The 26,806-nt window shown below is 40.7% G+C and overlaps 1 protein-coding gene and 1 long non-coding RNA gene across 9 annotated transcripts in view; one reads left to right on the top strand and one right to left on the bottom strand.

The window, feature by feature from the left end:
* Nucleotides 1-279: 279 nt before the first annotated feature.
* CFLAR (CASP8 and FADD like apoptosis regulator) overlaps nt 280-26,806 on the top strand; it is a 35,103-nt gene continuing 8,576 nt past the window's right edge. For 2 of the 8 annotated variants that reach the window (XM_033111920.1, XM_033111915.1), the window contains exons 1-8: nt 281-698; nt 11,620-12,031; nt 14,084-14,189; nt 16,133-16,268; nt 17,162-17,247; nt 20,352-20,409; nt 22,994-23,043; nt 23,748-23,829. In XM_033111920.1, the coding sequence (XP_032967811.1) occupies nt 11,670-12,031; nt 14,084-14,189; nt 16,133-16,268; nt 17,162-17,247; nt 20,352-20,409; nt 22,994-23,043; nt 23,748-23,829 (880 nt within the window). In that variant the 5' untranslated portion in view covers nt 281-698; nt 11,620-11,669. Of the gene's footprint in view, nt 699-1,764; nt 1,787-2,565; nt 2,719-3,325; nt 3,364-11,619; nt 12,032-14,083; nt 14,190-16,132; nt 16,269-17,161; nt 18,048-19,288; nt 19,397-20,351; nt 20,410-22,993; nt 23,044-23,747; nt 23,830-26,806 lie in introns of those variants that run through there. The other 6 variants (XM_033111917.1, XM_033111919.1, XM_033111918.1 and 3 more) reach the window with 6 other exon arrangements.
* On the bottom strand, nt 1,673-2,490 carry LOC117025760 (uncharacterized). The gene is made up of 2 exons (XR_004423652.1): nt 2,419-2,490; nt 1,673-2,255 (listed from the first exon to the last, which is right to left on the bottom strand). It is a non-coding gene; the product is annotated as an uncharacterized LOC117025760 (long non-coding RNA).

Genomic DNA, 26,806 nt, shown 5'->3' with positions numbered 1-26,806 from the left:
GTCTCAAAAGACAGGAACAGTACAGGAAGCTGGCAGCTCAGCCTTTGGTTTTTCTCTGAAACCAGTGCATGAGTGTTCTCTGCCAGCATTCGCTGTTAGACTGATTATGAATTTGAGCCCAGTTAACCAGTAGGAGTCCTTCTTGGTGGGTATGTTCCTTCTCCAAGGTCAATACTCTCTTGGTAGTCTTGCAACTTTCCTGTAAGTTTACATTTATTTCAAGTTAAGTTAAATTTTAAAAAAATCACAAAGTAATAAATAGATGAAAACACAAATAGCTTTCACACTTGCTATTTATTATTATTCGTATACATCAGTAAAAAACACTAACAGTGTTTGTTCGTAACGACAATCAGAACTCCTTTAAACAACCATTCTGGGTTCACAGCATATTTTATGATCTTTATATCACAAAGGATACAAAGATAAAACAGTGGGTTGGCTGTGGCTAGGAGAATGTTTCAACTGAAGGGGACTCATTGGGGGCTGGTAAGTAAGGGGTCTCTGGCCCTAACGCAGTCAGCCCGCCCAACTTTCGTTGTGAAGATAAGTGCACGCGCAAGGCCACGTCGGTAAGCGCAACGTCCGCTTCCAGGCTTTCGGTTTCCTTTCCTACCTTTTACTGCGTTTCTCAAGCTTCCGGGACAGCGAAGCCTGGCAGCTCGCTGCAGGAAGAAAGCCCCACGGTGGACCAGACGGTACGTGTAGGCGCTTAATCCCGCCGCTCCGACCCTCCTCAGTCCTAGAGGTCTCATTGCAGGTTTCCGTGTCTGTGTCGCCGCAGGGCCTGAGCGCCGCCTCTCCCGTCCCTCGCCGCAGCTCCCCGACCTGCACTTTCCGGGAACTGGCCCTGGGCGGGGGCTCCCCGGCAAGGGTCCGGGATGGGGGGGTGGGTCTTCTGACAGGTGACTCAGTTCAGTAGCTTCCTTATACATGGTTTGCCCACGAGCGCCCGCTGGGGCGGAGCCCCCGTCCCCGCACGCACCCCCGCACCCACCTCCTTGCCCCGCTCTCCTTGCACCGGGATTCCCAAGAGGGCTGTCAGAGGCTGCCCGGATCCCAAGTGCGGTCCTCGGTGCGCCCGGATCCACCGGTCCAAATAACCCTTAGCAGAAACAAGCTTCGGTGGCAGGTCGCGAGCATCCTGTAAACTTTGCTTAAGATCATCTTGAGAGTTACTTCCTGGGGTGAACTGTTCAAAACATTTGGCAGTTTTCCTTTTAAAAAGTTGATGAAAAAGAGGACTTTTTCCTGCGCAATGTGTGTGCACGCTCGCCTTTACCCGGCAGAGGCAGCCGCCGGGCGGGACATTTCACTCGCTTGGTGAAGTAGGTAGGGCGGGATATGCCTCAAAGCATTTTAATATAGTATTTTTTGGCAAGTTGCAAGGAAAGCTTGCTGTGGGAAAGTCAGAATGACTGACTGATACATTTATAGAAAGCCTTAAAAAAACCCAATACTTGTTCCGGACTCTCCTCTCTTCCCCTCCAAGAGGACTAGGAAATAAATATAAAGTGTTTTCAAGATGTTGCTGGATGGTGACGGGGTTTTAAAATGTTAACAGTGGATTGCAATAGAACAAAGGGCATTGAAATTCAGACCAAGTTTTTGGTTCAAGGCAACAAGAAGTTCAAGGACGTTGAAGGTCTGGCGAATGTTTTTATTTGTTGACATTTTAAACTTGTTTACGCAACCGAGAGGTGGTGCCAGTAAGGTGATAGCATACTTGAAGTATTTGAACACAGACAAACCCGGATGGATAGTGAAGTCAGTTTGGGCCCTTCCGGTAAGAGATTCAGATAAGAGGAACAGAACTTTTGGTATTTTCCGATTTGTGGTTCCTCTAATCTTACCAAAAAAGTCTCGTTGAGAGGAGGAGCAAAAAAAACTTGGCTCAACTCCAACAAAACAAAACAAAAGACTCGAGCTTGGAAGGGAATATTGAATGTGGCCAACAGACGTTTTTTTATTTTAACCCTTGTTTTACTTACAGCTTCTGGGTTGGAGGTCCTGATTAAAATGGCTTTTTCTAACGACTGTGTTTTACATTTTGTTTGTAACTGACATTTGCACTTCCTTTAACTATCTTTACTCCCTACTTTTCACCCGCTTTCTTAGGTGGATCCACCGGCAGGTCTGCAGGAACTGGGTGCCCCTTGTCTTCTGCCCCCTTGGGAGTCTTGTGCGACTGGGGGCGTTGGGAGGATAGTCGCGGGTAGTGTGTTGTTGTTTATTAATAGCGGTGGCGGTAAGTACTGGAAACAAAACGAAGGTGTTTTTGTTACTAGGACGCCCACCGGTCATGCACTCGCTCTGTGAGGTAGTGGGGCAAGCAGCGCCCACTCAGTTACCGCCCGCTGCAGGGAATTTCCTGGAGCTACACGTAGCTCCCTTGCCCGTCCAAGGGCGTTTACTCACCGAAGACACAAGAGTGTGTGCACTGATGAAGTTTTTAAGGTACGGGCGGAGGGTTCTCAAACCTGAAGTGTCAGGTGAGCAGCGCGTCCCTGGAGGAGGCTTTTAGTATTGGAACTCTGCCCTAAGAGGCTTCGGGACGCCTCCCTGCAAACCAGCCTCTGACGCTACGTTCAGTTCCTTGTCCTGTTTGGAGAATTTCCAACTCCGGTTTTTCGGAGTGGTGGGTCTGATCGTATCCCGCATCGGTGGGGCGCCTTTGCAGGTGGAGATCCAGCTGGAAGAGCCGGCAGCTGCCCCGGCGTGAGTAGACCTAGAACCTTGTTTACTCCTCTTCTTCTTGTGCTGACGTCACCCTGAACTCCGGGGCTGTCGGGGCATTGTCCCCCGGTATAAAAGGATTGAGTCTCTCTCTTTTAGCCCTTTGGCGCTTCCTTGACTCTCATAGGGACTCATCCACAGCGCTCCTAGTAACCTGGCGTGTAGCTTTTTAAATTTTTCGGATTGGACTCCATTTGGTTATTTGTTCCTTGTAGGGCCCCAAAAGCTAATTAAACTCGCATTATGTACTGAAATGCCTCCTTTTCTTTAATTCAAGATAATCCTACCAATATTTATTTAGCTTCTCTGGGTCAGGCAGAGTTCTGGGTGTGAGAACACAGGCATAGATCTGAACTTGGTTCCTTGCGCCTGCTGGAAGCTCACAGAGTGGTTGGGGAGACCTACGCAGATAACTTGCCACGGACAGACTGGAACGGGAAGGAAGAAACCAGTTGGGCCAGACTGGGGAAATAATGGCAGGTCACAGAGCTGTCAACGTGTACTGTCACTTGGTCCTTGCTTTCTTTACTATAAATCAGTGAGGCAAGAAACACTTATTATTGATATGCCCTATTTCATTTACATTCAGCTCCTGTCACCTTCTCTAGGAAGACTTCACAATTCACGGTGGGTTCCTTTACTCTATGCTTGCATATACTCAGTGGCTATTTTTGCACTTACCATAGGATTGCACTTAACACACTGTATTGGCATACTTTTTCTTCAAAAACTTTTCAAATTGTATTATAATTATCGGAGTTAAAATACATTCAAAGTAAATAGAGAAAGCCCCTAGGAGTCCATTATCTAAGATAACCAAAGGTTGCTGTTTAGTGTCTTTTTCAGAAATGTATGCACTCAAATACAGTCTTTTAAATGTCTTTAAAAAATATATGTTTTGCTTTATTTTGTATGGTGCTGTTTCTCCAACTGTATTTCAGAACTACTGTTTTGTGTTTTTTTTCTGTTAATACTCTGCTTTTCCCACGTGTAATTTCCCTCTCCTCTGGCATCAGTGTTTCTAATGAAAGATTTTTTCTTCTGACTACTTTTCTTGTTTTTTAAGAATGTGTATCAACAATTTACATTTCATGAATCTGCTTGTTCAGATGTCCGAATGTTTTTCCTCCCTCCTCAATTCTGCATTTAGAGAACTAATTTCTTCTTTCATCCCATCCACATACAAATTTATGTAATATATAACATATACCTATATTCTTGAATCTTTACAGATAAAACTCTGCTTTTCACCACTTTGTACCTTGTTCTGTACGTCTGTTTCTTTGATGGTCTCCACTTTAGGCCACGTAAGTTCTTTTGGCTGCTTAAGTTGTTTATTTGACCATTTAAGTTCTTGTGCAAAACAGACAAAAAACTTCTTTATTTTTCTCTTATTTTAGATATTGAGTTTTCATCTTTAGCAATTCAGTACTTATGAAAGAACTAATCTCCACCAATTTGATACCTAATTTACCTGCATATTCAAGATATGCAGTGAACTCTTCAATTGGAGAAATTAACCCATTGTTATTTATATACCTCAGTTTTACAATGTAATTGAAAAAATTCTTATAGCTACTGGCTCCAAGGTTTCAAATGTTTCCCAGCCTAATGACTTCCTTTTAACATCTGATTTTACAAGTAAGAACTAAAGCTTCTTTATCTACCTGTGAATTCTTAAATTTTTTTCTTTAAAAAAGTTATCAATTACAGTTGACATACATTGAATTTTTTCTTGAACTTCCTTTGGATCTTCCCTTTGGCATGTGTGTGTATATATATATATATATATATATATATATATATATATATATATGTATGTATGTATTTTTTTTTTTTTACTTGAGGCTTTCAAAAATAGTTTTTAAAGTTAATGATCTTTGTCTTAAAGAGTAGGCAAGAGACAGATACTGCTTAAACTCAGACAACTTGGCCTGTTTTGTTTTGTTTTGTTTTCCCAAGGAAATTAAAGCCTCATAGTAAATTGATGAATGCAGTAAATGTCACACATTCTCTGGCTTTTTTGTAATAATGTGAGTGAATACAGCAATAGCTCATGGCAGATTAGCTGAGTATTAAACTTATCTCATGCAAGGTATTAGTAATTTTTAATTTTTTAATTGGGGAATATTGGGGAACAGTGTGTTTTTCCCGGGCCCATTAGCTCCAAGTCAAGTCTTTATCCTTCAGTCTAGTTGTGGAGGGCACAGCTCACTGGACCATGTGGGAATCGAACTGGCAACCCTGTTGTTAAGAGCTCGTGCTCTAACCAACTGAGCCATCCGGCCGCCCCAAGGTATTAGTAATTTTGAGGATATAAAATTACTAATTAATAATTAGTAATTTTGAGATGACTGTCCTATTTGAGGAAAAAATACTTTACATTTTAGGCATTTTTGAGTTTATTCTAGGAGAATTAATTACATCTACAGAGGACTGGTCTGGAGGTTTGGCAAAAATGAAAACTTTGACACATAAACCTTACAGTTTTAGAAATTGTGATAAGTGCAAAAGATAAGTATCTAGCTAAAGGTATGGGGAGATGCACCTTTTGCTAAAAGGCTGGGGTATGTCTGGTGCGCTTGCCTGGAGACATTGTATTCTGCCTGTTCAAGGTGAGGTCCTGCCAACTCCCTGGATGCCCTGCGTGTTCATATCTTAGTGGGGATTCCCAGATATCTGAAAGTTTTAGGTTTGCATGCTGCTTTCTGCAGCTGGCAAGGCACACTTCTTTTCATTACCGCCCAGTTTTGTAGTGTTGTTGGGAAACTACATTTAACTTAACGTACTGTGGCTCGGTGGACCTGACCTTGCTTTCATGGTGTGCCATACCTTGCTTCAGGTAGAGAAGTGTATAAAGAATGGGATATTAAGTATGTCCTTGGATTGGTTAAGGTCTGATGGGAACCAGTCATGCTGGCTCCTATGTGGAATGTCGTGGGAACTCGCTCCTGATAAAGCGCAAGGTCATCGGATGAGAAATGGCGACAGTGGTTGGTGTTAGGATGGAAGAAAGCAGTGAAAGTGGAGCTGTTGTGAGGATGTGGGAAGAGCTGACCAAGGTCCTGTCAAAATAATTGCCAAGCAGCAGTAAGAGACCTACTGAGGTTGAAAAATCTCAAGTGTGTGGTGTGATCTTTCCGCAGCCCTTCAGCATGACTTGATACTCTAGATGTATGAGTGGAGGAGGCTCACCATCGAGAATGGGATGCTGGGGTGACAACCATCCTGTTTTCCCAACACTGAGGAATTTTCTGGGACACGGGACTTTTAGTGCCAAAACTGGAAAGTCCTGGCAAATCAGGACCAGTTGGTTACTCAAGGTGTTGCAGAACTGGTGGTCAGGAGGCAAAAGGGCAAGAGAATTGAGGGTGCTGGCTAGAGAGTTTGTAGCATATGATCTAGGTCCAGTATGGGGAGAAAGGGAAGTGGGCTATTGGTAGCACCTTGTGAAACTCCGTTCGTTCATTTATTCATTCAACAAATACTAATTGAGTGTCTACTATGAGTCAGGCACTGGGGTCTGCACAGAGGGTTTAACTACAAAGAGGATACAAATGCCCTTATGGACTGTCCTTCTGTGGTGGCTCAGGTCAGTGGGTGCTCAGACCCATTCTCACCTCTGTCCAGAGGGTGGAAAACTATAGACTATATTTCCCTGTGAATTTAGTTCTGCCAGATAGGTGCATTCATGCAAGATTTATAAACAGAAGTGAAGTAGAGGCCAATAGCTGGCTGCTTTTCTTAGTTTCTCTGCAGGCAAGCATGGTGGTGGTGATGTGGGGATTTGGGCAGCAGTGTTATGGTGTCCAGTCACCAGATTTAGAGGTGTTGGAGGCAAGTGTGGTGGTGGTGGTGGTCCCCCTTCTGATCTCTGGGTCCCTGCCGTGCAGATAATCTGGAGCTCAGCGCTCCCAGGGGCAGCCGCCTGATTCCTCACTGCCCTGACTGAGACACGTCTTTCTGGGAGCCCCAGGAATCTTTCTCAGAAGCCCAGCCAAGAGCCCCTTCCTCTAGCCCTTGCATCAATTTTGTAAGCATCTATATTAAATGTATTTCTACTGAAAATACATAGAGTGCTTTCTGTTTCTAGAACGTCCCTTCTATTAGCTAGTGTTGCGGAAATTCCTTTGGACACTTAGGTCAGTTTTGTTTAATGTTTGAAATAATCGTTAACTGTCTTATGATTTCCCCTTGAGAAATGAAACTGGAATTCGTTTTAGTTTTAATCTGGTGGTGACTGAAACAGATTTTATGTGGGTATGGAAAAAAGGAGAGCTGTGTCATTAAGGTAAAATTTGATGGGGCAGGGAGGAAAGAAAAGGGGAATTCCTTAAAAATTAAAAAAAAATATACAGACTTCAGTTTTGTCTGGCTAGAAATGAGTGTCTTCAAATAGTGGGTGAAACAAAACTAACAGAATGCTGGTCACTCAGGAGGACTGGGAATTTGAAAGCAAGCAAGAAGACGAATTGGGTTTGGATAGCTCCTTTGTCTGTCACCTGAGTGAGGTGAAGCGAGTGACTTTAGAGGAAATGCTGAGCCGGGCATCTCAAGCAGGGCAGGGCTGATAAGTGGTGTTGTGCACTGCCCTTTTACAGACCTCCAGAGAACTCGTTCCACCTGCCACCACCCCTGCAAATCCTCTCTATCCACTCTTGACCTGTTCTTTGTGAGAATAACTTTGGAATATCTCTGGGATTACTTGTTCTAAGGTTTGTCTGTATCTACATCAAGGAAGTTCTAAAAGCATTTTGAATTCTGTGAGATAGTTTCTATCTAAGTGTGGAAGAGACAGGAATGAATTTTTCAGTTTAAAAACCTATAGGGTTTTCTTTTGACTGTTGTTTCCTAATTTTATTGTACTATGGTCAGAGAATGTGGGGCTCGGTATATTTATTTTGGTATCTGTATACCTATTGCTCAGCTTATGAAAGAAAATATAAATTCAGTCATTTTTCCCTCTGCATTTTTATTTAGTTACATTCCACTCATCCTGTAATGGAAACCAATTCACTATTTATGATCACTGTGTTTTAATATTTTCACTACACACACACCCCCTAAATAATATTTAGTATTATTTTTAACATTTAGGATTTTAATGTATGCTTTAGCAACTTGTTTTTTCCTAGGCAAAAATATTTGTTTTGTTGTTTTGCTTTTTGCTTGTTTGTGAAATTCATGTAGTTCTAGTTCATTCATTCTCAGGGCTGTATATTATTTCATTAAAGGCCTATAACATTGTATTCAATCTTTGCTTGATAGAGTTTTAGATAGTTTCCATTTTTTTTGCTATAACATCTATTGATGCTAGGAACATTGTGTATGTGTTTTGGTATACCCGTCTGAGTTTTTTTTTTAAAGGATATTTATTTAGGAATAAAATTTTCATGTCATGGAATAATACACATTTTTATTTTTACTAGATATCATCAAATTGTTTTTCAAAGTAGCTGGACCAATTTATAATTCCTCTAGCAATGTATAAGAGTTCATATTTCTCTGTGTTTTCTATAACATTTGTAACAGATACTAGCATTTGACCAATGTGAAATAATATCTCATTGTAGTTTAAATTTGCATTTCTGACTACTGTTGTGACTTGAACATATTTTCGTATGATTAGTGGCTATTTGGGAGGTTCTTGTAGATTTTCTTCTAGAATTTTATGTCTTGCACTTTGGTACACGTGGAGTATGGTATGAGGAAAGAATCCCAGTTTACTCCCTGTATACATGGATAACCAGTTCCAGCACTGTTTCTGGATGTTTCCGTCCTTTCCCTATTGATTTACAGGGCCCCCTCGGTCATCTGGGTATAGACTGATTTCCGAGCTCTCACCTGTGTATTTGTTGTTTTGTTACTTATCCCTGTGCCATATTACTATGCATTTGTATTAAATCTTGATATCTAGAAGTTGGTTTGGGTTTAAAAGACACCCCAACAAAATAGTGATGATTTGGATCCTAACCCTACCTCTCCCTTCCATACTCCCCGTTCTTAAGTGCCTATCACCTCTAGCCACAGTTAACTGCCCCCAACACTGTCCCAACACATACACACTGGTATTTTCCTTCTGCAGTTTTCTCTGAATATACCAGATGCTACCACTGAGTAATTTGGATTTTGCTGCCAAACTATACCTCCATTAGTACAGGGAAGACAGCATGCCAGTTCTTTTGCTTAGTGTACATGACTGGCAGAAAGTAGTCTTCGGTATAATGGATGGGGAAAATGAACTGAGCAGATGAGCAGATAATGGTGTGCTTTTTAAAGATTTTATTGGGGAAGGGGAACAGGACTTTATTGGGGAACAGTGTGTACTTCCAGGCCTTTTTTCCAGGTCAAGTTGTTGTCGTTTCAATCTTAGTTGTGGAGGGTGCCGTTCAGCTTCAAGGTGTTGTCCTTTCAGTCTTAGTTGTGGAGGGCGCAGGTCAGCTCAGGTCCAGTTGCCGTTTTCTAGTTGCAGGGGGCACAGCCCACCATCCCTTGCAGGACTCGAGTTGAACCGGCACCCTTGTGGTTGAGAGCCCACTGGCCCATGTGGGAATCGAACCGGCAGCCTTCGGGGTTAGGAGCATGGAACTCTAACCGCCTGAGCCACTGGGCCGGCCCCAGAGAATGTTTTTTAAAATGACTGTTGATGACATTGTTATATCACTGATAATTATGAATTACAAAAGTTAGATGATTGTTTTTAGGGAGTTGAACGTTTCATTTCTCGTAGTTCAATTTGTTGTTTTCAAATATGTCTGGTGACTTTGGATAATAACTTATTTGGTTCTCTTATGTTTAATTATCTCTTATTTCATACATTCTAGTGTATATGAATATTTTATAGGTTAATTTTTAATAACAACTATGAACAATACTGTGACTTTTAGTGAATAGAAAAAGAACTTCACCTCCTTTTGTGGAAACTAATGACTACATTAAAGTCCTGTTAGCCTGTGAGTGGAGTATAGGTTTATGCTTTCTGGAACACGTAAAATAAGTATTCAGCTTTCAGATAAAAAAAAAAATAAAGTAGTCTGAGTACCAGTTATTTTTTACTTTCATTGAGCAATAAATCATGTAATTTCATTATTCTAGTTATTCACAAACAGCCACATTTAAGGGAATTTTGGAGGAATGGGCATGGGATTGGCATAGATACACCAAGACTCATTAACACACACACGCTGGATAAAATGTCTATTTTTATGAAGAGCTCACCCATTTAGACAGGTTGTGGGAGGCCAGTGTAAAAGGTACGAATGCATGGTGTGTTCTAAAATAAAATATTTAAACTTTTTCAAGAAATAAAATAAAATTGAAAATGAATGGAATATTATTACTTTCAGGCACTGAAAGACTTATTAATATTTTCATTGGTGGGGAACTCTAGGAAAATTGTGCTTCCCCTAAGAATCTGTTCTGTTTCTCTTCTCTTGAACAGCAAGCACTACATATTTAACGTCCTATAGTCCCCTTTTTGCTTTGACTGCCAGGAAGTTTAGGGACAAATTCACAGCCTGTTAAAATTTGTTTAGGCCTTTCTGGCCTGCATATTTGCATTGTGTTCTCCCTCTCTCCACTCCATTTTTGACTTTCTAAACTAAATTTTCCCCTTGTTCTCACATAAAATTTTTTTCTACTTACGTGTTTTTATTGTAAGATGCCTCAAATCTTTTATGAACTGAGATTGTATATAAGTAAAATAGGTTATTTATAAATAAATAAAATAGATTCAGTGTTCATTTTATTAAATATAGTTAGATAACTATGTAAATATACTTGTATGCAAATACACAGCAACAGTTAGCAACTGGCCTTTGGGTTGTGTTTCCAATTGTTTGTTGCTACAATGAACTTTTAACCTGAAATGTTCTCTGATAGAAACAAAGTACTCTCACAGAACAACACAAAAACTTATTTAATGTGAAATATAGATATGAAACTTTAGAATGAACAGTGTTTGCCATTTGCAACTTAATTTTTAAGAGAAAATAGGTTGAGTTCCAAGGGAAGAAGTTAAGAATACACCTATGGCATGACCTCCCCACCACTCCCACCCCGTCCCATCCCAGGATGGGGCTCTTTTCCCACATTTCCTGTTCTACATCCTTCCTTCAGCTGATACCATCAGGAACTCTAGTGATAATTGATGCCCTGCAGCAGTATATCGAGAGTCAGGGGCCTCTGGCACTTCCATGGGGGGCTCCTGGTCTCAAGAGGTGATCAAAACTTGACAATGTTCAGCTGTGGTGACAGATTCTAAGAGCATTCATGAATGAATCTGAAAAAGGCCTGTGACTTTGGGAGGATAGTAGTGGAGATTTATGCTTACAGGGGTGAATGAGGGATTTTAAAGGAGAACGACTGAAAAAAAGGGGAGGGGTAGGAACAGATGCCTCTTTCTACCATAATTTTTGATACCCCGCAGAGGGTACCTTTTGCCAAGACCCGTATTTATTCAAGCCAAAGGTCAAGAGTGAGGTCACTGAAAAAGGGAGTTAACCCTGTGACACACGTTTTTCTGGTCCAGTGCTTATTCATGGGGCTTTTTCCTCTTCCCCCATCAATGTCATTCATTGTCACTTAGTCATTAACCCCTTGTGTCATATCCCCTTTAATGTATTGTATGTTCTGATAAAGCATGTGAGTCTATTTGGAAATAATTTGTATGTAGTTTCATTTCCTTTAAAATGTAAGTTATCTTCTTTGTCTGTCTCAGTTTTGGTCAGTTGCTTTGTGACTGAGGACTGCTTTCTGTAGACTTAACAATGTGAATTTAATGTTCTTGGTTCAAGAACCCAGCAAGAAAGGAAGAAACTATACTTTGCATAAGCATAAGTTACTTTGATAAGAGGATTTTAAAAAATTCCCTTTTAACCACAGCACGCCTCCACGGGAAAGGATTCTGAAAGAAATGAAGAAAACCATCAGAAATGAAGTCAGTTGCCTCTTGGCCTTCTGTTGACTGGATTAAAGTCTTATTATTAGAGTTCTCTGCAACGACACTCTACAGCATGACTGCTAAGCTCATCAATCAGGTCGAAGAGGCACTTGATGAAGATGAGAAGGAGATGCTTCTTTTTATGTGCCGGGACATTGCTGCAGATGTGACTCCACTTAATGCCAGGGACCTTTTGGATATTTTAAGTGAGAGAGGGATGCTGTCTGTCATGGATTTGGCTGAGCTGCTCTATAGAGTGAGGCGGTTCGACTTGCTCAAACGGATCTTGAAGATGGACAAAATGGCAGTGGAGGCCCACCTGCTCAGGCACCCTCATCTTATTTCGGACTATAGGTAATTCAGGAGCTCTTTCTGAGGCTGAAAGGGAATGAGGTGGTCTAGACTTCTGAATGAGAGAAACGAAGACAGTAAGAAAAGCAGCCTCATTATTTTCTCTATCCACTGATCCAACTGCTGTAAATGTTACTTTATTCCTTTGAACTTGTAGATTGAGTTTGTTTAAAGTAATTGGGTAGAAGATCATAATAAAAGTGGAAAGGATGGATGGTATGTATTTGCCTAATAGATAGAGTGAGAGCCATAGAAGTGATGAAGAGCTAAGTAATTCTTGCCAGCCTCTGACTGTGAGATCAGCTGTGGTTTTCTCTACCTTTATTTTCCGTGACGTCAGACCGGGGCAATTTTTGATACTGAGAAAGGAAATAAGTTTGACAGATGATCTCTGTAGAACTCTGTGTTCCTTCTTGAATCCCCGCTGGTCTTTCCTGCAGAGCAAGCCAGTGGGATGGGCTTCCTTTCTGTGAGGTCCCTGCTCCCGGAGGCCGTGGGGAGCCCAGATTGAACCTCTCTTCAATTAACCACCTCTAGCCCCCTTCAGTTCAGAGAGCACGTCCGCTGGAGTCCCCTTTAGTTCAGACAGCCTTTAAGTTATTCCTTTCTCCTGTTCACATTGTACTGTCTTGGAGGTTCTGGAGTGCACAGAAACCACCAGAAAGGCTGTTTCTGGGGTATCGAAGACTACTTGTAATCTTAAATTAGCAGTTCCTTTTCTCCAGATGACCAGCCTTTAGTTATATCAATAATTATATTTGGAGATGATGTGTATTATTAAAAACTGTACTAAAGAGAGTTGAAAGCAGTGTGGGCCTTGGAAAGTGCCTGAGACTTGAGGTCTGAAGGCCTGTTCCAAGCCTCAGAACTGTCAATTACAGGCTTTGTAGGCTGAGCCAGCCACTAACATTGGTTGAGCTTTCATTTTCCTACTTGTGAAGCTAAGAATAATAATACCCGATCTCACAAGTTTGTTTGTGAGGATCAATTGTGCTAATTTAAGTAATTGTGCTAATTGAACATGTGAAGTACTTTTTAAAACTGTGATGCACTCTACAAATGTAATTGTGTTGTTGCTGATCTTCTTCCACCTCTCCAACCATTATGTAACATCAGTAATCTTAAAACATTTTGGAGAGGTACGACAGGGTTTTTGTGAATAAGTTCGGGCACTCTCTCCATCTCCTGTTCCCTACCTGTGGTAAGTGGAGGCAGTTTCTCAGGGCCTCTGAGCAGAAAGGCCTGGCCGTGGGAGGGGAGTGGTAGATTATTCACCTGTTCAGTGGGCTTTTTTGTGGGTTGGCACATGCCGGTGTTTGGGGAGCACTAGAGCAAAATGAATGAAGACTCTTTCATCCTCAAGACTCCATGAGAGTCTGTTTGGGAAAATGGCCCTCTAAGCAGTGATGACAATGTCAAGGTAATAATGCTCACTTTATTATGTCCCGGGAGCTCCGCTAAAGCGTGATGATAGCTCCAACTGGAGCAGAGGTGACTGAGTCAGGAGGGGCTTTCTAGACCAAGACATCTATGGTCACAGTCCCCAAGCTCTAGATGCCTTTTATCCTTTGAGTTCTCAAGCAGGCTGGGATATCCAGTGTGTTACTTTGCTTTAGAATCTTGTGACTCCAAGTATCAGCATCAGATCAGCATCACCTGGGAGCTTGTTAAAACAGAGAAGACAAGATCACTTTGAATTCTATTTCTGTCCTCATCTTAGTCATTCATGTTCTTCACTTATTTCATCGTAATTTCTGGGGACGCTAGGGGATTCTTTAGGGAAGTTTTTATTCTCTGAGTTGTTTTCAGAGCAGTTAGTTGGAAAAAGGTACCATTTCCTATTGAAAACTGGGGAAAAGATGAGTTTCCTCTTTGAGTTCCTCTTAAGAGCTCTTCCTGGGTGATCTAGGCTTTCTGTCTTGTGACAGGGGCACATGGAGAGGGGGGTAAGAACTACTCTTTTAACCAGTTATTGGCACAGAGGAGGCATAGGCTCTCGGTGTTCTCACTGGGACTAGTATCTGAATTTACTAAAGCAACTTGTCTGTTTTACAGGGTGCTGATGACCGAGATTGGTGAAAATTTGGATAAAACTGATATGTCCTCATTACTTTTTCTCATGAGGGATTATACAGGCCGAGGCAAGGTAGCCAAGGATAAGGTGAGTTTTCTTTGTCTTGGTTCATGATCCTAAGAACCTATCAGAAGTTGGAAGATGCTTTATGGTGTGAAGAGAGGGAAGCAAGCACTTGATCAGGGGGACCCTGTGGGGACAGAGCCAGGAGTGCAGTTTCCAGGCTCTCGGCCTCACATGGAAAAGTGCTGGCTCAGGTAGTAAATGGCCATCAACTGTGATTGGATGGCCATCAGCTGTGGCTAGTCAGCCGTCAGCTGTAACCAGTGAGCCATTGGCCACTAATATAACTGCCGTGGCTAGGCCAGCAGCAAATGGGGGCTGGCAGGAAGATGGTGGCTGAGCTATTAAGCGGCTGAGTGTGGATTGAGGATAGTGTGGCTCCTGCTTCCTGTGTCTCCAACGCAGCGAGAATATAGTGGTATGACTCCCCTACCTATGGCTCAGTGGGTGTTCCTTTTTGGCCTAGCCACATCCTGCATTCTTATGTGGGGAGTGGGGCCAGAGACTCCGCATGCTGCCCTACATGACAGACCCGCTGGGGATGAAGGTGGGAACTGAGAAGAGTGTGGATTTTTAAAATAATGATATTGATGGGAAGAAAATTGATTTATGAATTGAGAGGAAATGCAGTGATATCTTCTGGTGTGGGCCAGGGTGTTTCTTTCCTCCTTGTATTTTTTTCCTTTGTTTTTGTAAAATTCATAGACCTGGCTTACACATCAGTTTTTCTCCCTGGTTTGACAGATCATCTGGGAGGGTTAGGCAGTTCCATCTGCTCGTGCTGAGTAGAAACAGGTGGGAAGTGCTAGTCCACTCTTGTCTTGCTTTCCTTGCTCCTCTCTTTCTCCTTAGCTCGAGGTCAGTGTGGAGTCGTTAGGCTGCATGTGGAAATGGGGTGTGGGGAGGTCCTTGTGACTGATATATCTGGGGAATGGCAGAAGTTGAGATTAGGGGTTGAAAACTAGGTAGGGGTGAAGAAGTCAGGGATGTGATTGCTGGAAAAGTATTTAAATTCCAGCTAACCCTATAGTACTGCTGACCTAAGGACAAGCCAGGAAGAGCTCAAGCCTCTAGTATATGGAAATATGTCCTTAAAAGACCTGCCTCTGAGGACTTGGGTAAGTCATGGCTTGAGAATTTCCTCGTTTCTCAATGATTGTAGTTTCTGAAATCTGGGAATACAGGGTGACTGTATTACTCCCACCATCAAATGCAAAATGGGAAGGGAAATGAAAAAATACAACTTTTTTTTGGTGTTCCCCAATCAGTCAATTTCCCTCTCAATCATGTATATAGATTTAATTATGATTATTATGTTTAAAAGTAAAGATAGCATTTCAGTAATCACATGTTAAACAGAAGGTCAATGAAATCAAAAGCAATGCCTGTATCTGAAATACAGTTCTTTCCCGATCTCTATGGTTCAGGGTAATTGACTAGCAAAATGCCCTAACCTTGTAATTTTGCCACCTCATAAGCCCAAGTCAGAATGAGTCAGAATGCCCAGCAATGTTTTCTGAACTTCAAAACTGTGTCATTGGGATTTTTCTAGTACAAACTTCTCCCCAGCTACCTTCTCTCCTCTTTTTTCAGGAAAGCCCTTAGTTTTTCAGTATAACACCAGCCTGACTTTTTGGAAGAGAATAAACTCAGGAGAATTTTACTGTATTTTTAGGGCCTGCTTTCTCCCCATACTCCTAATGACACAAAATGGCCCAACCTAGGTACAGGTTGGCCACCAAAAGACTTACTACTACCTCTTTGCTGAGTAAAATCCAGGCGTTTAATTTGCTGTTGGCCATGGAGGGACTATAAAACAGAGAGGTCTGGGTTAGGATCACCAAAGGTCCGAAGGGGCTCCTCCTGTCGCTTTTTCTTGCTGTTATAAATCACACGGCCTGAGGTTTGCATTTGGGATTTAACAGTCAGCCCTACTGACATTTGTTTCTTGTTGGTGGTTCTCTTAGAGCTTCTTGGATCTTGTGATGGAATTGGAGAAACTAAATCTGGTTGCTCCAGATCAACTGGATTTATTAGAAAAATGCCTAAAGAACATCCACAGAATAGACCTGAAGACAAAAATCCAGAAATACAAGCAGTCTGGTAAGCAGAATTTTGGCCTCTCAGTGGTCTAAGGAAAGTAACCTTGTACATAGTAAGTTTGGTTGGTAAAGATTCATTTGTTGGGTGTGTGGATGGAATGGAACCTGAATGTCCACAGCTCCCACTAGACCTCCCACTAGATCATATCTCTTTGTATCCTTTATCTCCCAGATCTGCTGACTTCATCACCCCACACACATGACCACAGAGTGTTGGCCCTCGGCAACATGCCGCTAAGCAGTTCTTAACACTCCCACCTTCACGAAATAGTCTCCACCCCCATTTTCTGCACCAGGTGGAGGTGCTGTGGACATTCAGGGCTTTTGAGTACATGCTGAACCCTGCTGCCTCGTTCCAGTGTTGGTCTGACCACAATCTAACTCTGGGTGGTATCTTATCACTGAGCTTCTACAGCTGCCCTGCGTGTGTTCTGAGTTTCACAAAATCTTCACATGGAAAAGGGTATCTTTTCTGCGGATAACCCCTCCCTCCGAAAAGGGGACCAGATTCCGACTGGCCTTCCTACCCCATCATCTTTTAGATTTAGCCTCAGCTTGGGCTCTGTTAGCAGTCCACTGCCACCAGAGTCACAGTGTGAAGGGCATGGCTGAGACCCAGTAATCTACAGACATCTCCGACACTACCGCCCCCCACTTCCCCTCACAGACACCTAAATGACTCATGAAAGGTCAAGTACAAGAATAGAATTTTCAGTCCATTCTTAATGATGCTGGTGGAAGCGTCATCTGATCTGGTATTTTTAATTAAGTAAGGTGGCAGGAAAGTTTTGGGTATTTTGAAAGATGATGATTGACTCTGGACTGAGCCATTGTTGAAGATTCATTTGATAATAATTGGGAAATCTTAACTCAGTTCCTCTCTTCTGTTTACAGCTCAAGGAGCAGGAACAAGTTATATCAATGCTCTCCAGGCATCTCTCCCAAACTTGAGTCTTAAGGATCCTTCATATAACTTAAGAGTAAGTCTGGAGCAAATGTATGGAATCTCAGCATGAAATAACTTTGATTCAGAAATTTGATTAAAAATATACGTATTCTCACATTCACCTTTTATAATATCTGAAAAAAAATTGTAATAGAAATGTGCATTTCTCTTTAAAATATATATAACTTCTTATGATTACAAAGCTAATATGTGTTTATTGAGATAATTTGGAAAATACAGAGAAATACAAAAGAGGGAAAATAGATCACATCTACCCTACCTCTCAAAGATAACCATTGTTAATATCTTGTTATATTCCTTTCTAGTCTTTTTTCTTTTTGTGTGTGTATTATATGTACAGTTGAACATTTTTTTCATTGTTCATTTGTTCCTTTGAAAATTTAGCATTTTAAATAAAAATTATGTAAGACATGCTCATGGAGAAAATAATTCAAAATGTACTAAAAGAATTTTTAAAGTGTGTTTCCTCCTACCCTACGTCCTTCTCCCAGAGGCAGCTATAGTTAACTATTTTCTTCTCTATCCATCCAGAGATAGTCTATGCACATATCATATTTGATTTTTGTTTATTTCTTTTGTACAAATGGTAGCACACTATGCATGCCCATTGTCCTGATCTGAGAATTCTTGGAAATTATTCTGTGTGAATCCAATGAAACTGCCTCCATTTAATCATTGTTTTTAATAGTTGAGCATGGTTCTGCTTTCTAGATGTATAACAATATGTTTAGCCTTTTCTTGTGTATGTGTATTTAGATTGTTTTCAGTCTTTTGTTATTAAAAATGGTGCTAAAATAAATATCTTTGTATTTACCTCTCTGAGCATTTGCTTTTTACAGTGTTTATTAATGATTTCAGCAAAATGTTTTTGTTATCAAGAGATGTTATTGATTTGTGAACATAAATATCTCATAATCACTTCTGGTTGTTGTGTAGTAGATGGTGCAAAGTATCCTCAGAATTATTCTTTGGTTAGTTTTTTATCTCGAAGGTAATCTTAGTGTAATCTCATCCTTATTGCTGTATAAAGATATGTGGAATTTGTAGTGAGGACTTAGACCACAGTGCGATTTCATGGTTAAATTATAAACGCTTTCATAAAAATATGTGATGGAAACATTAACCACCCCTATAATGTAGTTTCATGAGGAACCTGAGCTGTAAGAGATACCACTGAGCAATAGAATTTCCGAGCAAAAATGGATGTTAAGGATTATATTGTCCAACCCCCTCATTGAACACAGGAAACCTTCCTTAGTCCTAAAGAACATTAAGTGTTTGCCACCTCCAACTATCACCAGTTCCTGCTTTTTCCTCTATACCATGGCATGCCATAGCTTAGATATATCTATCATTTTTCAAGAATCAACTGTTTCTTTTGTCCTTCTGAAGTTCTGTGATACCAAATCATGAGACAAACTGATTTAGGATAGAGATCCAGATTTTCTGAGCTTTCACTGCTATTGTCTATATAATATGAATTATACTGCCATTATTAGTTAAAAGCCTGCAATATTTTTACTATTGCCTTTCTGTTTTGTTAAAGAAAGTAATTGTATTCATTGTCTGGGTAGCCCGTTGGGAACCGACATGCTCTCTGTGTAAACTTCTTACATTTGCTATATTAATCTGTGACCCTGATCATTCAGTCATTTAGTAAGCAGGCACTGTGGCATATGAATTCAGTGAATTTCTCACAAGATTTAAGAGCCAAATACCTGGATGTGTATTCATACAAGGATGCAAAAGTGCTTAAAAATTACGGCGGCATTAAATGACACATGACACCAATATATTATAGAAGAAAAAAGTTGTATGACTGCAACATGATGCTTTTCAAACCTAGCTTTGATTTAATGTTATATGTCTTTATTACTATGTAAAAGTGAATGCATATCCATGTGGGGTGTGACCTTCGATCCAATATCCTCAGCCTGTGGTTAAGTCACTGGTAATTAGTGATAAAAGCAACTTATGTATTTTCTTTAATTTAGACACACAGACTTAGCTACAGACACAGGTTAATGAACAGTCTACTTCTCTCTTTTGGCTAGGATAGCTTCAGAGGAGAACTGTCATTTGAAAGCTGAGCGTATCAGATGGTTGACAGTATGTGGTATGTGTACCTCTTACACAGGACCTGTCATCTGAGAAGAGAAAGGGTCGGTTCAATCTTTCATTCTCTGATTAATCCATCCCACTGTAGCCCTCAGAAGTGGTAGCTATTACCAAGAATCAAACCCACATGTGGCTTACATATAGCTAGGCAATTATAGAAAAAAAATAACTGGACATTTATTAAGCACTTCCGTGTGCTAAGCACTGTGCTGAGTGTTTTGTGTGCGTTTAATTTTCACACAGATTTTGTGAGGTAGGTACTATTATTATCCTCATTTTGAAGATAAAGAAACAGACATATTGAGGTTAAATAACTTTCTTGAGATAACATAGCTAGTAAGTGGCAGAATCGGGATTCATAGCCAGGTTTGTCTGGGCTAGAACTCCCACTGTTATCCATACATACCGTGTTTCCCCGAAAATAAGACCTCGCCGGACCATCAGCTCTAATGCGTCTTTTGGAGCAAAAATTAATGTAAGACCCGGTCTTATTTTAATATAAGACTGAGTATAATATAATAATAACATAACACAATACCGTGTCTTATATTAATTTTTGCTCCAAAAAGCGCATTAGAGCTGATGGTCCAACGAGGTCTTATTTTTGGGGAAACATAGTATTATACATTGCCTCTGTGTTAAAGGATCCGGTTGAAGGTCAAGGGCATGTTCCAACAGCTTGTTCTGTCTTGGAGCTCTTATAGCAGTTCTACTACACCATAACATCTGGTTTTATTGAGCTGTTTTGAAACATTCTAATATGCTAGTTCAGCATATTTTCATGTGCATTGTATTTTCCGAGTTGCCTTGTTTCTTTGTAGAATATAGGATTCACAGAGTTAATGGCTCTTGATATTCTTCTTTAGATAATTTAGCAGTGAATGTGATATTTTTATTTTTTTCCTGGGTAAAAATCCTATTGAGATATTTAAGAGGTGTAATATAATGTGACTCTGAAAAAACTAACAAGAAATGTGACCTTATTCTTTATATTTGAAGCTTCAGAATGGGAGAAGTAAAGAACAAACAGTCATGGTCAAACAACTTAACATGCAAAGTAAGACCCACTTTTCTTTATGTTTATTCTTTATAAATGCTTGATAAAAGTTGCATTTTTAGTTATCTGTTGAATTCACTTACTTGAATTTAAACACCTCTTACTCTGTCAGCTTCATCATCTTGGCTATATAATTTGTTAAAGATAATCTTTATAAGAGTTTATTTGAGCCAAACCGAAGACAATGTCAGGAAGCAAGATCTCAAATGCTTCTCTGGCTGCATTTTAAAGAGATGTGACAGTCCACCTGAAATGGAACAATATGTTAAGCATTAATCCAGGCTATGTTAAGCATTAATCTAGCCATGATAATGAGCCATGTTAAACCAAATTGTCTAGCAGCAGGAAGAAGAAAGTATACTAGGATTTTGTTTTACAGCCCATTTAATAAAGTTAGATACTCTACAGATGACATCCTCCTCCCCTAAAAAGAAAGAAAAAATACAGTAAAAAACTAGTCATTGCAACCTGTATGATTTCTCCCATTTCTCTTAAAACATCAGCACTCGATCCCCTCATTTTTAAAAAGTTATTTCTTTTTGCTTGTCTTGAGTCCTCCTTGAAGTGAGGGCTGAGAATCATTCTCACACTGCAGTGGAGGCAGGGGTTGATAGGCAGGGAAGGAGGGTCAGTCTTACAAAGGAGTTTGGACTTCGTCCTGTGTGCACTGGGGATTGTAAACACTGGGGGTAGGGCAGTGGCCAGATGGAAGCCTTCTTTATGTGGCAGCCTGTGTGCGATCTGCGCGCACCTGGAAACAGAAGCATTTTGCCCGCAGGAGCCAGAGGGTGCAGCTCATGTCCTTCCCCACCTAAAATTCCCCTCTCCGGCAAAAGCCATTGAGAAGTGAATTACTCCCTGAAGTAATTATTTTCTGACAATCTGTTTTTGAAAGAACACTGGTGAGGCCGTAAAAGCTGTTTAATGGCAAAATCGGAGAGGAGACCTGGTAGATTTGGATAGGAATGAAAAACAACTGGTGTTCTTTCCATTGTGCTTCCTGATGCAGGTTTACCTTTGATGAGAATCAGACAGGTGAGGTCATTGAGGCTCCACCCCGGTGATCTTTAGTTGAGCCATTATCTGCTGTGGCCTGGACAGCGTTTCCAATAAAAGAAAAAAAGCATTCTCATCACTTAACCTTTAATCTAATAGAAGTTTAAAATAATCAAACCAAGTATTCATATTAATTTGGCATTGCAAATAGATTTCAACTGAATGATGATGATAACTACAGTTTATTAAGCTCTTACTGAATGCTTTAGACTGAGATAGGCATATTACATAGATTATTTTTTGTGTTTTTTTATTCCGTTGATCCATGATTACTAAAATACAAAATGGTAGAGTGAAATTTCCTCTTAATTCCAAGTATCAGACATAACTAGTTAATGTTTGATTTATATACCTCTAGACTCTTAGCATATAGATGTGTAAGTATATGCGCACAACTACATATTTTTAAGTACCTTGGATCAATATTATCATACGTATTATTCAGTAATCCATTTTCAGTTAATATATCCTGCATATCTTTTCATGTCAGATACATAAAGATCTCTCTTACACTTTTTACCATTGTATAGTATTCCATTATATGTACATTAATTTATTAACCTGTTTCATGTTGGTAGGCTTTTCAGGTTCTTTCTAGTTTGGGCAGTTATAAACAGTCATTCAGTAGATGTCATCCTTGACATTTTTAAACGCTTGCTCTATTATTCCTTAGGATAAACTTGAAGCAGAATGTTGGTTTAAAGGGTGTTTTGAATTGTCCTTTAAAAAGACTGTTTCAACTTACACAGTAGCTTTAGACTTTAAAAGTGCTTATTTCCCCCAAATCATACCAATGCTCTCATTTTCTATGGCTGCTTTAGAATTACTTCTCATTTTTGCAGCACTTTTATAAAATAGATGTTGGTATATTCATCTTAGAGATTTAAAAAAAATACCCTGCGACGTCAGGATATTTGCGTCTGCCCCAAATCACAGAGGTTTTCAGTGATACTGCTAAGGTTTGAGCTAGCCCTTTATGGTTTCAAAACTGGTGGTTTCTCTACCTCCCTGAGCTAATAAAGTCATTTTTATCTAACAAAATGTGCTTCAGGCTCATCTACTTTGTAAACTCTCCCCTATTTTGCCATTGACATTTTATTTTATGATCTAAGAAAACATGGCCATCTGTTCAGTTTCTAAGGCTGTTGTTCCCTTGGGCGTTGTCCAGTTTTAGCACATGTAAGAAAGCTATTGATATTGTTGGGTGATGAGGTTATTAGATTCTCCCTATCAGGTTAAAAACTCACAGTCACCTGGTCCTCACCTGGAGAAGGGGAAGGGAGAGCCTTCCCTCACTTGCTATTTAAGCAATTTTTCTACATAACTTCTGTTTCGCACAGAGACTTGGGTTTCCTTATCAATTAGGTTTTTCACTGTGAGGTTGGAACCTTGGGGCTGAGTATAGTAAGAGATAGTAGGGGGAAGGAAATAGGGAAGAGAACAGTTGTAAAGTAAAGAAATTCAGCCAGCATAGGAGTGGGCTTAGTTCTCTTTCAGCTTTGTAAATGATTTCTCTCTCATCCCCCAGGAGAACCAGTGAAGACATCTATTCAAGAATCAGGAACATTTTTGCCTCGGGTACAGAATAAATTATCTGATTTGGTTTTGTATTGTATGCACAATATCTGCGGAGAACACTGACTTGTTTAAAAATATCTGTCCATTAAGAATTTTTTGTAACAGCAATAGGATTTTGAGAGTGCTACTCTCATGAGAACTCTTCTAAAGGGGAACCTTGGATAGCAAAGAGTAAGATGAGTAGATTACATTAGTGAATTTCAGAATGCAGGAAAATTCCAAAGTAGCACTTCTCTTTTCAGCTGAGTGATTACTGAACAAATAAGTAAGCAGTGACATTGAACCTTGACTTGTTCTGGGTTTTTCTTAGGCTGATACCTTTTGTTCGTAAGGAGAGGCAATAGAAGGTCTCTTTTTGTACTAGTTTGGACAGATATCACTTGTATAACCTCAGGTTACCGAAGAAACATGATCCATCTTTTCTCTCTGTTTCAAATTATCTTTATCCTGCAAAGCTAAGACACATGTAAAGAGACTGCAGTTTTCATTAAAATTGAATAAAAACTGAAATCGTTTGTCTTAAGCACATTACCCGAACAGGGAAAAATTTGATATTAGGGAAATATCAGCTGTGATGACTGGTGAGTGACTCACCTGCCAAAGGGATGTTTAAGGAAATCCAAAAGAAAAGATTAGGTATATAGGTGGGATCCTGAGGAAACATCAGTATCCAGAGTCTTTAACAATCCTACTTTCCTTTCCAGCACATGCCAGAAGAGAGATACAGGATGCAGAGCAAGCCCTTAGGAATCTGCCTGATAATTGATTGCATTGGCAATGACGCAGGTAGGTGTAGATGCTACAGGTTAATCTATGCACCCACATGAGACCACGGCATAGGCAAGCTGTATTCAGAATGATCAATGCTAGCTGCTATAACAAACCACTCCCAAAGTCTGTGGTTTCAAACAATGAAGCAGAATTTCTTACTCAGGTCACAGTCTCCTGTAGATTGGGCTGGGAGAACTTAGTTCCATGTGGTCATTTAGTGACTCATCATCTGAGATCTTAGAGTTTTTCCCAGGACCCTTTGTACCTGGCTGGTGGATGAAAGAAGTGGAGCATTTCGAAAGGTTTTAGGACTCTGGCATGCATTATTTCCACCCACATTCTGTTGGTCATACATGTGGCCCCACCTAACCGCAGTGGACAAATAATTTAGTCTTTGTGTCAGGAGGAAACTGAAAGGGGATTTGGGGAACACGTAGCATCGTGTCTGGCACACAGGCATGATTTGTGCAAGTTGGTGAGCTTTGAGTCTTGCCTTTCCACGCTGGATGCTGTGGCCAGGAGGAGTCCTGGGATCCAGAGGGGGCATTTAAAATGGAAGCCTTCCTGGTTTCAATATTATTAGATGCCTCGTTATTTCTTCCACACGGACTGTGAAAACTTTTCTGGGGAACGTTAAAAATATGATAAACATGTGTTCACTAAAGGCAGTGTGCCACTTAGTTCTGCCACCCTGTAGTTCTGCCACCCAAAGTTGTTGGCCCGAGTCTGTGCTACTTGTGTGTCACCATTGTTTGAATCTGAAGTGATTCTTTTGCCCAGTTGTTGATGGATGCCTGACTCAAATGGAATCAATCACTGGTGCATCAAAAGAGAATGAGAAGAATCTAGATAAGTGAAATAATATTATGTTTAATTATTTATCTCTTCGAGAGGATTGATCAGTTTCCAGCTGCCCAAAATTCTCTTAGAATGAGTCAGAGCGATATTTTAGGCTCACTTAAAATGTTACCATGGTGAGATTTATGGGAAGAGAATCTAACAAGTCAAATCAGCAAATATTAGGCTGGATGTCTCAGGATTTCAGATAAGATGTCGCTTTCCTATATCCTATTTGGGGTTAGATGTTGAGAAATGCTGTCTCCTCAGCTATAGATACATATCCTTCCTTTTTTAGCCATAGTTCCTCATATGAGGAAAATATTTTACCAATGAGTAACTTCCTGCTTTAAAAAGAGATTGTGTAATTACATTGTTCTTTAAGTTGTAATCAGTTCTGTTTCATTCATCAGCAATTACCAAGTGTACGTGATATAGGATGTGTATCTGTTGTATGGAGGGAATTACAAAGCCATGATCTGTTGTGAATTTGTGCCTAAAATCCAGTGTCTGCTTGCTTCCCTTGCTGGGTTATGGGCCTCTCATGGGCAGGGACTGAATGTGTATTTGTATTTTTCTGTATCTCAGGAGCATGGTCAGAGTTGAGCCCTGGAATACGACTGCATGGGTGTGAATCGTGGCTCTGCCATGACCTAGCTTATGACATTGGGCAGTTTTCCTAGTCTGTCTGTGTCTAAGTTTTCTCTTCTGTAAAATGGGTTATTAATAGGACCTACTTCATAGGGAGATTGGGAGGAATGAGTGAGTTCATACTTGTAAAGGGCTCAGAGCAGTGTGTGGCACACTATAAGCATGTACTAAATGCTAGCTAACATTATTTTTCCATTTTGTTTGTTTAATTTTAGTTGCAAACCACTAAGCTAGAACTTGTATAGCTTTGTGCTTGGTACATAGAGTCTGATCTCAGATAAGAGAGGCACAAGAGAACTGGGGGCCTGAGGCCTGTGCTGGGCTCTGCTGAGTCGGGCAGGTCCCCACAGGCTGGAGTTAAGTGGAATGGAGGGGATGACCCAAGAGGCAGTCACTTCTGAGGAAATACCCAAGTGGAAATCTGGACAGACCTACCAGTCATCAGTATGAAAGGGCTTGGCAGAGAAAGAGATGCTCAGTACAAGGCTGGGGCAAGGGAGGACAGGAAATGGCAAGACGCGATGGGAGAGAAAGATAGAAAGGAGGGTACAATTGGAGTTGGAGCCAGGGGCACCTGTGTCTTTGGCTTGAGGTGAGAGCAGGTGTTGGCCTTCGCTGCGTTTGTATGTCTGCTTCCTTGACTCAAGCCCTCCCGGCCTCTGGAAACAAAAGGAATATCTGGGCTTGAGGCCACTTATACACCCCCCTGGGCTCAAGTGGCCAATTGACAGGTAAGAAACAAGACAGCACACATTACTCCCACAGTGTTGTGGCTTTTATCAGCTGAGTGGCCCTGAATCCATTATATGCCCAGCTGAGACTCAGAGCAGCAGGAGAGGGTTAATTAATCTGAAGAGGAAGGCACAGTCTTTTCTCACACACTTTCTCTAGGCCTCCATCTCTTCATTTTCCCAACTCCCCTCCTAGTGATTTTTCACTGAGAACTCCAGGCCTGGACTCCTGCTTTTGTTGACAGAAGCTTTAATTAAGTGCAGCACTCTTCATCGTTTCCATCTGAACAGCATGGGTGATTCATCTAGAGCGATGATGTGGGGTTTCCATTGTGTCTTGCCTAGTTAACTTTGTCATTTGGTTGACACTGAACATTTAGGAGGAGTGTAGGAGTCTGGTAACAAACCTTATTGCCAACTGAAATGGGCTCTGAAAAGAAACTGACAGTAATATAATAAGACTAACTTGGGGGGGCTGGTAATCAGAGTGTAAAATTTATTAAAAATCTGTGTGTCAGGTACTTTGCTAATTCCTTTACATGGATTCTCACTTAATTTTCATAAATAATACTGTAAGATAGGTACTATTAGCCCCATTCTCAAGGTGAGCAAGTAGAGCACAGTGGACTCACTTCCTAACTTTTGTAGTAACTGAATAGAGCTGGGATTTGAAAGCTAAGACTCCAAAGCCTCTGCTCTTAGCTACTTTGCTGTGTAATGTTAGTTCCATGAGGGTGTGGAGCTTGTCCATCTCTTTTACTATGTGTCTGTAT

The sequence above is a fragment of the Rhinolophus ferrumequinum genome, chromosome 8 (genome assembly GCF_004115265.2).
Source record: "Rhinolophus ferrumequinum isolate MPI-CBG mRhiFer1 chromosome 8, mRhiFer1_v1.p, whole genome shotgun sequence".
NCBI lineage: Eukaryota > Metazoa > Chordata > Mammalia > Chiroptera > Rhinolophidae > Rhinolophus > Rhinolophus ferrumequinum.
This window is presented reverse-complemented; position numbering and strand designations above follow the sequence as displayed.